Source organism: Mucor velutinosus, assembly GCF_035048745.1.
Source record: "Mucor velutinosus strain NIH1002 chromosome Unknown tig00001553, whole genome shotgun sequence".
NCBI lineage: Eukaryota > Fungi > Mucoromycota > Mucoromycetes > Mucorales > Mucoraceae > Mucor > Mucor velutinosus.
The window spans coordinates 1,723,132-1,735,546 of record NW_027041930.1 but is presented as its reverse complement, the minus strand read 5'-3'; the positions used below and the strand labels follow the sequence as shown (position 1 = coordinate 1,735,546).

The window sequence follows — 12,415 nt, the reverse complement described above, 5'->3', positions numbered from 1 at the left end:
GATTTTCGTTGTTTTTTTGGTCCCAAAAAAATTGAGTAAAGGCGCCTAGAAGTAAGTACTAAGTGAAAGCAATTATTTGGTGCTATTAAGGCGGCCTAAATCTAGTTTTAACGCCACAAAACGCGACTCAAATGTATCCAGATTTTGCTATGTTTTGCACTATCCAGGACAGTAAGAGACAATAACGCTATGCTGCTATAACTCTGTATACGATTGTTTCCCATTGATACAAACGTGGAGCACCGCAAAAGAACCAAATCTACAGTTACATATGACTTTAGTTTGTGAGAATGCTATCTACTCCCAATATTATGCCCTTGAACACTTTGTAAAGGACTAGACCAAGTACTGAGAGAGAAGATGTGTATATTTATTAAATTTTATAGGATAAATAATGATAGAACCCGTTCATATCATGTTAATAATTATAAATTAGATTAAGAAAGGTAGGCTAAAGTGGCAACAGCAGCAGCCAAAGCACCAGCAATGTTTAAGGTCATGACCTTGTGAGTACCAGATGATGAGCTGCTAGACAAGGTGAATGCGTTTCCATTGAATTGCGTAGCCAAATTGGGTCTGGGAGAATCTTCAGCCCAAGAACAGTTGCTTTCAGTAGTAGTCTTGATAGGTTCATCAAGCACAATGTTACGAAGCCAGTTACGCTTGTAACTATCAGAAGGAGCATTAGGGTTAATAGCATTGATCATGTCTTCCAACAAAGCATCAGCCATGGCAACAGGAGCCTCAAACCAATCATAACCACCCGAAGAGGTCAAGATACCGTCCTCACGATACACCTTCTTGTTGGTCAAGAACTTGTATTTGGATTGATCTGCTTCACTGATGTTGTAATTTTGCAAAAAGGCGGTCAAGTTGGAACCGATGAAAGTCTCATCAATCAAGATATCGACATTGCTAATGGCTTTCAAAAGGTCAGCAGCAGAGGCAAAAGAGGTCGAAGAAGCGTTCAGCATGGTAGCACCTGAAAAAAGAGCATGTATGAGTCTTTATTCACCTCTTTCACTATCACACAATTACAAAAACTTACCTGCATCATTTGTGAGACCCACCTTGTAAGATGCTTCACTAAGGATATAACTAGCAGTGTTATTGTTGTATTGGCTAGGGGCGTCATAAGTTGTCCAAGCAACAATAGGCTTGGTGGAATAGTGAGAAGCAGCTTCTTTGAGACGATTGTAGTTGTCGGTCATGTTTTTAGTGAGATTGTTGGCAACGGATTCGAGATTGTAGAATGCAGCATAGTAAGAGAGCCATGAAGCACGCTTAGAGACTGTGTTAGGAACATCCAATGCCTCTATTTTCTTTGCTTACTTACTCCCAATACATCAGGCTCATAGGTTTGAGCAGTGGTAACAGTGTTGTTGGTATCAGCAACAGTTTCATAAGGATTAGCACCGAATTGCACTTGAACATTCTTGATTTGCTCAGCTTGCAATGTTTCGTTGGTAGCAGACAATTGAGCAATATCACCAGTGTTCAAGTATTTTTGGAAACAAGGGGATGAGACTAAACTACCATCAGCAATGAGCTTAATACTCTCAGCGGCACCAATCATCTAATTTACGAGAGGGGAACATTGCATGAATACATAAAGTCTCTCTCTTTCCTTCACAATGCCAAATCCAACTTACCTCGAGATAAGGAACAACAGTAGTTTCCATGGCAGCAGCCTTAGTGATGGGCACTTGATAGATTTCGGTAGCATTATTGACATCAGTAGGAGCAGGAGTACCACATTGAACCAAGACATAGGTACGACCAGTACGACTGTTCTTGACGACCTTGTAATTGTTGTGATATTCGATTGAAAAGTAAGTAGCTTTATCATCATTGGTGTTCAACTTCTCTGGGAAATAATCAATGGAGGCATCATAAGTAGTAACACATTGACCATTGATCAAGTTGGTGGTGGGTGCTTGAGCAGCGACAGAGGAAATGGCCACAGTGGCGATGGCTAAAAGACTGGCAATTTTGGCAACCATAATGATTTTGAAGAATTAAAAGAGAAAAACGAGATGTAGATGGAGAGAGGGAAAAAATCTAGATCTTGTGTGTCTCTCTTTTATACATGTTTTACAAGCATTTGAATAGAAAACTCCATTTATACAGGGCGATTTAAATTCATGTTACTCATTTAGTGGCTTATCTTGCACAAATCTCCAAATGCAACATGTTGGTATCACCACCATAGTATAATCATATGTACTGGGTTTATTTTATCATTACTACAATAATCCTTCTTCACTGCGAGACTCCATAATTTTTTCCTGGCGACGGATCAATTCAGTCAATATATCTAGATTCATGCAAAAAATGTTAATCAAATGGAATCAGCTCCAAAAACGCACCCTATTACCTTTGATGGCCATCTTCTCAAACCCTTTGATATTTGCACGGCCGTTTAAATAAAAGCTAGGTTTTCTACCAAGGAACAAAGTTCAAAATCAAAGAAACAGCGAAAATAAGAAAAAAGACTTACACGAAACCTCTTTCCTTGGCATAATCCAATTGCGACTCTTCAATCAGATCATGGTCATTTACTTGCTTCAGCAGGCTCTTGAGGTATTCTAATTGTTCCGTTGGTGTTGCAGCTCTGTTGTCAACAAGTGTTCCATCAGGTTGAATGCGATGACGGATATTATAGTAGCGAGCGTATATCTGCTTTTGTGATCGTTCAGGAAAGAAGGACTCAGCAGCCAGAAATGAGACACGGCCAGCAGCATTCTTTTTCTCTTTTGCCATCACGTTTGCCAGCAACTCATCCTCAGCCTTTGTCCATCTAGCAGAGGCCTTCTTCGCTGATTTGTGATTAAAGATAAAATCATTGATATTCTTGGGGGATCGATTCATCATGGTGGACAGCAGCTCGGCATTGTTGCCATGTATCTTGATAAGGTTCTCCAATTGCTCGATTTCCTCTTTGCTCCAAGGTGCACTATTCCTTTTGATGTGATATGTTTCTTTCAGTCTTTTAGCTAATAGATAGAGCGGGATATTTGGAAAGACAGCAGCTATTTTCTGGAAAAACTTGATATGCTCTTTACGTTTACCACTTGAGAAGATCTCTTGAGCTTCGTGAAATGTCATGTTTTCACGCTATTTCAAATTGTATCAATTTATGTAAGCCCTGTATAAGTCTAATCAACAGCACACTCACCTTGCAGATCTTTTTGATTCTCTTCTCCAATTTCAGCTTGTCAGAATATCCAAATCTTCTCTGCTTTGGCCAAGGATCTTCGTCTGGCTTTCTGTTCCAAGTCAATGTGCGCTGCCAAGTAGGGAAGTCAAATGTATCGTAATCTATACCAGAGTCAGGCTCTGAATCCGAATCAGACACAAAGATATCTTCTTGCACTTTTGGTAAAAATGAATCGTTGAGTCGCTTTAATAAATTTGCTGCTGCAGGCTTTGACTCGTCGTACTCTCCACGTCTCCTGAAAGATAAACGGTTTCCAACAAGATGGTTGCGCTGAACCACTGACTCGCGAAACTTGCCGTTTAAGGCCATGGACGATTCTGTACTCTGCGTGGTTGCGGCATCACTGGCCGTGCTGGGATCAGCCTCAGTCTCGTCGTCTTCCTCTTGGTCCTCTTTCCTTTCTTCTTGTTCGTCCTGCTCTTCCTCGTCTGATGAATTCTCAATGTGCTCTTTTGTCTTAGGTGGGAGTGGTGCTCTGGCTGTGAGTCTGACTACTGGCTTTTGTTTTGTTGATTCTTTAGATGTAGATGATGAGGGAGTAGACAGTGCCTTGCTCTCTGAAGATGCTGGCTCCGGCTTAACCATGTGCTCATCGCCTGTCTCATCTGAATCGGACGCTGAGTTGACTCTATCGGTAGCATCCAAGAATGTGTTCTCTTGTACAAGCTCTTGCTTGGCTCGTTTAGTAGGCTGTTGTTCCGTATCTGCCTCGTCAGAATCAGAGGCAGATATGACTTCTGGTGCTTTTGCTGCGCTTGATCTCTTGGAGATGTATGCTTTTCTTTTAGGTGCTTGCGAACGCTTGTTGGAGCTTTCGTTGTCAGTTTCATCAGAGTCTGAGGCAGATAAGCGTGCTTTGGGTTGTGATACATTCTGCGTTTGATGCATGATTAGTCTTATGGAGTGTATCCAAATGATGAGATATACACCTTTTCCTTTTTCTGTTGCTTGGATTCTTTCAATAAATTCTCTGTTTTAGCTCTTTCCAACGCAATCACATTGTTGGGTCGCATCTAGTGTTGCATTAGTTCAAGTACAATAGACTCTAAATAGCTGTTGCCTACCTTTCTACGCTTGTTGGTGACCATATTGAATGTGTGATCAGTTTGAAGAATGTGATCAAAAAAACTTTGTGAATTAAACATAATGGAAGGGTGTTTGGGTGACTGTCAGTAAACCAAATGAAATAGAATCAGATCAATCACTTTGCTCTATGATACAGAATGAAGCTGTAGTCTATGGACTGAATGGTGGCAGGATGCAATAGTCAGCATATTTTCATATGAGCTGGTGCCTGTTTGATGATGAGTCCGAAGACACTGTCATTTGAATGATGCGAATATTGGTCTTACAATTTAAAATGAGATTTGACAACGGATGCTAGCATCTCTGTAAGATTTTGAGCTATATCAATCCCAATTATACCTATTTATAGCATCTGTGGGCATGTATACTCTGATTTCTTGCTCAATTGAAATGTAAAGTGCAATGCATTACATCTACTATATACATGTCATGATATGATATGTTATGATCTGGCACCGATCCTGTTGAATTAATGAGCCATAGATGTCAATGCCTGGCATTCTTAGCCGTTTTCAGCATGCAATGGCATCGCTAAACTCTGCTCCAGAGTATTGTTTCCTTTGTGGACCATCAATGACAAGTGTCAATAGCTTAATTCGGACATCTATCCATTCCAACCTTATTGTATGATGACGTTTCTATTATAAGCTCAAATAAGGGGAACATCTTTTGTAAATGCAAAAAATTTAAAATTTAAAAAAGCAAATCATTCAAAGCTTCATAGTCTCTTCTCTTTCTTAATGTATTAAATCATGATGTCCACCGATCTGCCAGAGTCATTGGATGAGCTGTTTCCTCAAATTGCTAGTATGAGCGATGGCGACAAGATACTGAAATTAGCACGACACATGCCTTGCGATCAGTGCGATTGTCAAGGCTGGCGACCTAATTTCTCGATGGAATTCTCGAACGATTGCCTATGTGGACATGACGCAGAGCACCATATAGACCACAAGCAAGACTTTATAAGACGACTCAAAGTCGCGTTGCGTATAGACGAACTACTACAAGTAAATGCCGTTCTCTTCTGTTGGTTTCGGTCCTCGTTGACTCGATGACAGGAATGCAAACATGGAGACTAATTGAACATTCGTATAGGAAAAGGGAAAATTAGACGATTATGACTATACAGATGACGATATACAGTCATTGAAAAAGTAGGTTGGGTGTAATTGTACAGGGCAACTGATATTGACAGATTTCATATAGACAAGTTACATACAATGCTACACTACACAATGATGATCTCCTATCGGAAGCATCATCGCCTTTTTCAATAGATGGAGGTATATAGAAATCCGGTGCAATTTTCTAATGTGTGTCTAACATGTATGCATGTTGGTAGAGGAAACGTCAAAGAGACAGAGAGAGAGCAGCGATGAGGAAGACGAAGACGTACCGAAAAGATTCAAAGCCTTCCAAAACGACAGCGACGAAGAGAGAGAAACACCTGCTGCTCACCATGATGAAGACGAGGAAGAAGAACCATCAGAAGAGGAGGAGGAGGAGGAAGAGGAAGAAGAAGAAGAAGAAACAGAGGAGGAGGAGCCTTCAGAGGACGAAGATGATGAAGAGGAAGAAGAACACTCGGAGGAGGATGAGGACGAGATCGAGGAAGATGAGGACGACAGGGATGATGTACCATTGCAAGATGCAGAGGTAAACGTCAAATCATCAACAGTTGAAGAAACCCATGTTGTGCCTGAAACAGACACAAAAGAGACCAGTGCAGATGCCAATGGAGACGATGTCAGTAAAATGGACCTGGATCAACCCTCAGATCAACCCACCAATATTTTAGAGACAGCCTCAAGTGACAAACCCACTAATCCCTCTAAACCTCCTGACTCTGACCTCAAAAATGGTACGGATCTATCCACTGCTAGAACTCAATTGGAGGAGGAAGACGACGATGAGAACGATGACGAAGAAGTGGATGAGGAGGAATATGAAACATCCCTTGTGACAAAGGCAGAAAGAGCACTACTAAGCCAAGAGATTCCTAAGGTCAAGAGTGTCACTGAAGAAGGAGAGCGATTATTGAACGAGGAGGCACTAAAAGTAAACGGCGTGCTGGATGCCAAAGACGGGATTCTGGACAGCGAAGGCAAATTGAAGGTGCTAAACGATCTCAAGAACGTGGTGAAAAAAGAGAGCCCAGCTCAGATCGAAGAAAGAACAGGGATCATTGAAGTACGCGTGGTGGAGAACGACGGCGCTCGAGATAGTATGATCTTATTGACAGGCCTCAAGAATATATTTCAAAAGCAACTTCCCAAAATGCCTAAAGAATATATTGCTCGACTTGTGTACGATCGCAACCACAAAAGCATGGCTTTAATTAGACGGCCTATGAAGGTCATTGGTGGCATCTGCTATCGTCCATTCGATCCACAGGAGTTTGCAGAGATTGTGTTTTGTGCTATTGCATCTACAGAGCAAGTCAAAGGTTATGGTTCATTTCTGATGAATCATCTCAAGGATTACGTTTCGGAGAACACCAACATGAAGCACTACCTCACTTATGCGGATAACTACGCCACGGGATACTTCAAGAAGCAGGGCTTTACAACAGAAATTACATTGGATAAAAGAAAGTGGGTGGGCTATATCAAGGATTATGAAGGTGGTACCATTATGCAGGTAAGGCTGTCTTGCTTTGCCTCTGAAAGAGTGGAACTGACATGTGTGCTATTCCAGTGTACAACTGTTCCCAAAGTCAAGTATCTTCATGTGCATGATACACTAGCGATTCAAAAGAAGGCAGTTTATGAAAAGATGAAAGAATATTCGACATCTCATATAGTATACCCTGGCATTCAAATGCCCCTGAATGAAGAAGGGAAGCGATGCATTGATCCATATAAAGTGGCGGGTGTCAAAGAATCTGGCTGGACACCAGAAATGGATGCCTTGTAAGTGTGGTGTGTGTATGTTGTGTCCCTGTCTAACATCTCTCTCTTTCTCCAAAGGTCGAATCGCCCTCGTCACCCTCCCCATTACAATCAAATGCGACATCTAGTGACAGAGCTAAGAGCAAATGCCTACTCTTGGCCATTCCATGAAGCTGTGAATGCGGATGAAGTGACAGATTACTATGATGTTATCACAGAACCCATGGGCAAGTGTTTCCTAGAGCCATAGTGCATGAATAGAATGCTAATAGTATATAATTTTTCTAGATTTGACGCTGCTAGACGAAAATGTAGAATCTGATAAATATCGCACAATGGATGAATTCAAGCAAGATGTTCAAAAGATCTTTGATAACTGCAGAGCCTACAACGCCGAGTCTACCAACTATACACGATGTGCGAATCGACTTGAACGCTACTTTAAAGAACGACTTCGAGTGTGGACAAACAACGGCGATGAGGAGTCAGATCACGTAGTAGAAGAAGAAGACGAGGATGAGGATGAGGAAGAAGACCATGATATGAAGGAAGAAGACGAAAATTAATCAATTAACCGTAATATATGTCGCAATAACCTTTTAATGATACACTGTAAATAAAGAACAATAAAGGGATTTTTATTCAAAGGAAACGTCTTGCTACTAGTTTGATTCGGCTATCAAAGGATGGGTTGGTAATAGTAGAGTTCTTTTCGTAGAATGGATTCATCAGCACCTATGTGGAAAGAGTTGGTTTCGAATGGTATCAATACTGAAAACCTGCTTGTTTTACCTTGACATATAACTCGTACACTTCTGTAAAAAACTGCTTTATGCTATCCTCTGATTTCTGGTCATGTAAAAGCATGAACTTGACACCTAAAACTCAATCAATACTGTATCTATGCATTCAGCATCATCTCCAGAGCAACCTACTTCCAGCTGTGACAAAGCAAGAAACATAAAATTCGTTGAATCTATCAATAGACTTGAGATACCTAATGCAAACCACTTTAGCATAAATTTTAGTGCCAAGGAAATGTTGTAATGTTACATGGCTGTTGTATTCCATTGGTATTCTTCCACTACATCGAGCGCTGCGTGGATAATAAACTGATTTAAATGTTTATGATCATCTCTTTGCTACAAAGAGTTCAGATTAGATGCTGGCTTATTGGATAGTTAAGCTCCACTCACTCTATTCGAGTCTATAAATGCTGACGAGCGCGATGATGGTACTATTTCTGTTTCATATATAGGGTTATCTGTTGCTCCAACGATAGCAAAGTAATAATTTGACATGGTAAGTTATGGCGAGTATGTTAAAAAAAACAAAAAGAAGGCAATATAGGCAACACGATTAAACTTCTTGGGTCAATAACCGTATTTGAGATTCAGTTACAGTTCGCCTTCAGGTTACACTCCATATTTAGTTGCATTACAGTCGACGAAACTAGGTTGTGTCAATAAAAAAAATTTGATCATTTCCAAATTGAGTTGGACACGATTACAAAAATGGAAAACTCTTCTTGAAGCATCTGTTGCTATATCTTTTCTCCACTTCTTCGAAGATTTACTATTATAAATAGCGAAACTAATCTTGATGAACAGACAGTATCATTGATGATTCAATGCTGTCTATATGAGTTGAGAAAAGCCTGCACAAGCGAATACCGGAAACAAGTTGGCAAAGAAAAAAAAAAACGGCAATATCCTTTGTTTACTACAAGACAAAGAGGACCTTGTAACTTTCATTTCAAAGAAAAAAAATGCAGCTTTAAGCTTGATCGACTTGAAGCAAGGTTATGAATGTATGCAAATTCGTGAAGCATTCAGTAAATTAAGACTTTCTAAATCAACAGCTGCATGCAAGATCAAACATGATATAAGCCGTAAAACAACATCAATAAGCTATGCTATTATGTCTAAAAAACATCCAAAGGCGTAAGGAGAATACTTGTAGAACAGCATACTGCCTGCGTCTTTTAACTGTTAGCGGGAAATATAAGACTTACAGCAACACAACATGGTCGAAAATTTGCGGATCTGTAAGAATGAAGTAGAAAATCGGTAACAAAGATAATAAGTGAGTACTTTCAGAGCATTTGTAAGCTTGTATTTATCACCAAACTCCTAAAATAATACATTTTATTCTGCCGTCACATAGTAAAAGTTAATTACAAGAGTGCCCGTAGGGAAAGCAGCCATTACTGTCAGCTTGGCAGAAGCCTAACAAAATTCTTGGAAAATAAAGCTAACAAATATGTATACAAGGGCCATGACAGAGCACAGGTAAACATGGGTTCATCTGCTCAAGATGATCACCAGGATGAGATCAAAAAGTTCCTTGATGCAAGATATGTCTCGGCATCTGAAGCCTGTTGGAGAATCATGTCTTTCCCTATGCATAAGGAATACCCCTCTACACAGCGCCTGGATATCCATTTGGAGAACGATAGAAGGGTGTACTTTAACGAGAACGAAAGTTCTGACCAAGTCTTGAGTCGTACACTTCCAGAAACAACCCTGAAAGCTAGGTTCAAGTACAATCTCGAAAATCCTGAAGACAACGAAGCTAAGCAAACTTTGTATCCAGACTTTTGTGAAAAGTACGATTTTCATAAACAACAGAACCCAAGAGTTTGGAGACCTAGACGTTCAGGTTTTGGTGGAGCCATTGGCAGAGTCTACGCTGTATCTCCAAAAGATATTGAAAAGTATCATTTAAGAATCCTATTGTATCGATTTCCAGGAGCAACATCCTTTACCTACATGCGAACGTACAATGGCCGCGTCTATCCGTCTTATCAGGCTACTGCCAGAGCAATGGGTCTTCTGCAAGATGACAATAATGAATGGAATGATACCATGTCAGAAGCAAGCACCACTATGTCACCTCAAAAAATACGGCAACTCTTCCGTATTCTGCTCTCCTTCTGCGATGTCTCTGATTCTTTTCAGCTATGGTTGAATCACTGACTGCATCTAGCCGAGGACTATCTGTATCGTAGGCAACAAAAGGCAAGAGCTCTGAATCAACCTGTTCCCACTGAAATAACAGATGAGATGTATGGCCACTGCCTTCTTGATTTGAATCAAATTTTAGTTGCCAACCAATTTGATTTGAAAACTATGGATGGTTTCAAGGACGTTTTCCCTACTGTTGATACCAGGGATACTCATGCTTACCCTGAAGTCTCTACCCCGCTGGAAAGGATGCATGCCACTCTGCTAATTGAAGCCTTGGAAGCTCCTGACCCAAACTATTTGCCATTCAATCCAAGCCAATTGATAGCTTACAATGCCATTCAACGTTGCGCGTTAGCTGACGAAAACTATGATGCTGCACAATCCAAACTGTTTTTTATTGACGGGCCTGGCGGTACTGGGAAAACTTTCATCATCAATGCTTTGTTAGATGCCGTTCGCAAACAAAATCATATTGCAATTGCAGTTGCTTCAACAGGAATGGTGACATTACCTGAGGACATTCCTTCGGATTTTGTGCGTATCCCAGATGAAATGTATTTCAATTCTACCAACTTGCTGGATTTGCTAGCTGCTGTGTTTCCAAACATCAGCAATAGCTCAACGATTGACCAATATTTTGCGAAACGTGTTATATTGACCCCGAAGAACCAAGATGTCTCAGTCATAAACAATCTGCTACTTGACAACTTGCCGGGAAGAAAGTTCACTTATTACAGCTATGATCAAGTCTGTGATCCTCAGCTTCGAATGCAGGTGCCTCTCGTGCTTCTCAACTCCATAGAATCTGGCTCTCTGCCTCCACATGAATTGGTTTTGAGAGTTGGGTCTCCAATAATGATCTTGAGAAACTTAGATCCTTCAGCTGGATTATGCAATGGAACCAGGCTAATCGTGAAATCTTTGGGTGTTAGAATAATTGAAGCCACCATTGCCACAGGGCCAAAAGCAGGTGACGTTGTGTATACCCCAAGGATCAAGTTTATTACAGAAGCCAACGGTAGAATTCCTTTCGACTTCAGTCGCACCCAGTTTCCTGTGAGATTGGCCTTTGCCATGACTATAAACAAATCGCAGGGCCAAACATTATCTAACGTTGGACTATATCTTCCCTCTCACGTCTTATCGCATGGTCAGCTGTACGTCGCAATGTCAAGGGTCAATAAGCCGTCATCGATAAGAATCATGGTTGATCCTGATATTTCTGTACTGGAAAACCTACCTAGCCACTATACACACAATATAGTATACTCTGAGGTCTTTCAATAAAGTTTTTATATATTTATATCTCAAATTACATCCATTTTTTATTGTCAGGCCGTTAGTCTCATCATTTCTCAACAGATATAAAGCTTTGTTTAATGGTGCAACTAGTCATAATTTGAAAAGCTCTAGCATATATAAACATTGCTATTCCATATCTGACTTCTGGAGGTAAATGATCATTACCATATTTAGATATCAAGATCTTCAACAGCTTTGATTGTTAGATAATGCGGTGTAGTGGTAGTGCTTGGCTGTACATATATATATTATACAACAGAAAAACTAAAAACAGTATAAAAGTAAGAAAAAGGCTATGCGATCGATAGTTTGCACATATAAATATTGATATTTTTTTTTCAGTCATCATCCCTCGTTAGCCATTTTGTTTGCCTTAAATTGTTGCTTTGTACATTTTATTGGCTAAAAAAATCATCCAAAATCAACCATGAAATAATCAAAACTGATGAAACTCATTATGAAAGATAAACTTGCAATGTTGCCAGTTAGTGTTGCCTTTCTTTTTTTTTTTTATACCTAAATATCTTAATGTGTCCTATTATATATCCTGAAAGAGAAGAACTAATTCGAAATAAAAAGCAACTGAAGCTTCAAGCACATGTTGAAGAGGAAAGACAATCTAGTAATAGAAGACGAGGTAGCATTGAACTACAATAGTTTCTGTGAATTTTATTAATTACATTTATAACGTTATATAACTGCTATGTTGGTTCAGGTAAAAGAAAAAAAGATACACTAGAGGAGAAACAAGGCAAGGCGGATGCCAGAAAAACAAGAAGAACAGAACAGGCTTCATCATTATCTGGGCCTGTTTGAAAGTCCTGTGGCCAACCTGGTCATACTACTGCTGCCTCTCGTTTATGTCCCAACCATGAATTAATGAAGGGGACACGGCAAAGATGCCTTTAGCCGTTTTTGGTGATGGCGTAAAAAGGGAGAAGCCA

The 12,415-nt window shown here is 40.1% G+C and overlaps 5 protein-coding genes across 5 annotated transcripts; 2 read left to right on the top strand and 3 right to left on the bottom strand.

Moving 5' to 3' along the window:
• Positions 1 to 437: 437 nt before the first annotated feature.
• On the bottom strand, positions 438 to 2,003 carry ATC70_007935 (uncharacterized protein; the record flags this gene model as incomplete). Its single annotated transcript, XM_064827191.1, has 4 exons — positions 438 to 982; positions 1,049 to 1,283; positions 1,337 to 1,576; positions 1,653 to 2,003. 4 exons carry the CDS (start codon positions 2,001 to 2,003, stop codon positions 438 to 440), a joined length of 1,371 nt encoding a protein of 456 aa, XP_064676248.1.
• A 243-nt stretch (positions 2,004 to 2,246) lies between these two features.
• ATC70_007934 (uncharacterized protein) lies at positions 2,247 to 4,308 on the bottom strand (the record flags this gene model as incomplete). The annotated part of the gene is made up of 6 exons (XM_064827190.1): positions 2,247 to 2,317; positions 2,378 to 2,442; positions 2,501 to 3,117; positions 3,179 to 4,093; positions 4,150 to 4,233; positions 4,285 to 4,308. The coding sequence occupies 6 exons, from the start codon at positions 4,306 to 4,308 to the stop codon at positions 2,247 to 2,249; spliced, it is 1,776 nt and encodes a 591-aa protein (XP_064676247.1).
• Positions 4,309 to 5,061: 753 nt separating this feature from the next.
• Positions 5,062 to 7,766, top strand: ATC70_007933 (uncharacterized protein; the record flags this gene model as incomplete). The annotated part of the gene is made up of 7 exons (XM_064827189.1): positions 5,062 to 5,316; positions 5,405 to 5,463; positions 5,516 to 5,592; positions 5,652 to 6,949; positions 7,007 to 7,221; positions 7,279 to 7,427; positions 7,489 to 7,766. The coding sequence occupies 7 exons, from the start codon at positions 5,062 to 5,064 to the stop codon at positions 7,764 to 7,766; spliced, it is 2,331 nt and encodes a 776-aa protein (XP_064676246.1).
• Positions 7,767 to 7,842: 76 nt separating this feature from the next.
• ATC70_007932 (uncharacterized protein) lies at positions 7,843 to 8,501 on the bottom strand (the record flags this gene model as incomplete). The annotated part of the gene is made up of 5 exons (XM_064827188.1): positions 7,843 to 7,935; positions 7,993 to 8,078; positions 8,136 to 8,197; positions 8,254 to 8,342; positions 8,397 to 8,501. 5 exons carry the CDS (start codon positions 8,499 to 8,501, stop codon positions 7,843 to 7,845), a joined length of 435 nt encoding a protein of 144 aa, XP_064676245.1.
• A 996-nt stretch (positions 8,502 to 9,497) lies between these two features.
• On the top strand, positions 9,498 to 11,456 carry ATC70_007931 (Vacuolar calcium ion transporter; the record flags this gene model as incomplete). Its single annotated transcript, XM_064827187.1, has 2 exons — positions 9,498 to 10,119; positions 10,189 to 11,456. 2 exons carry the CDS (start codon positions 9,498 to 9,500, stop codon positions 11,454 to 11,456), a joined length of 1,890 nt encoding a protein of 629 aa, XP_064676244.1.
• Positions 11,457 to 12,415: the final 959 nt, after the last annotated feature.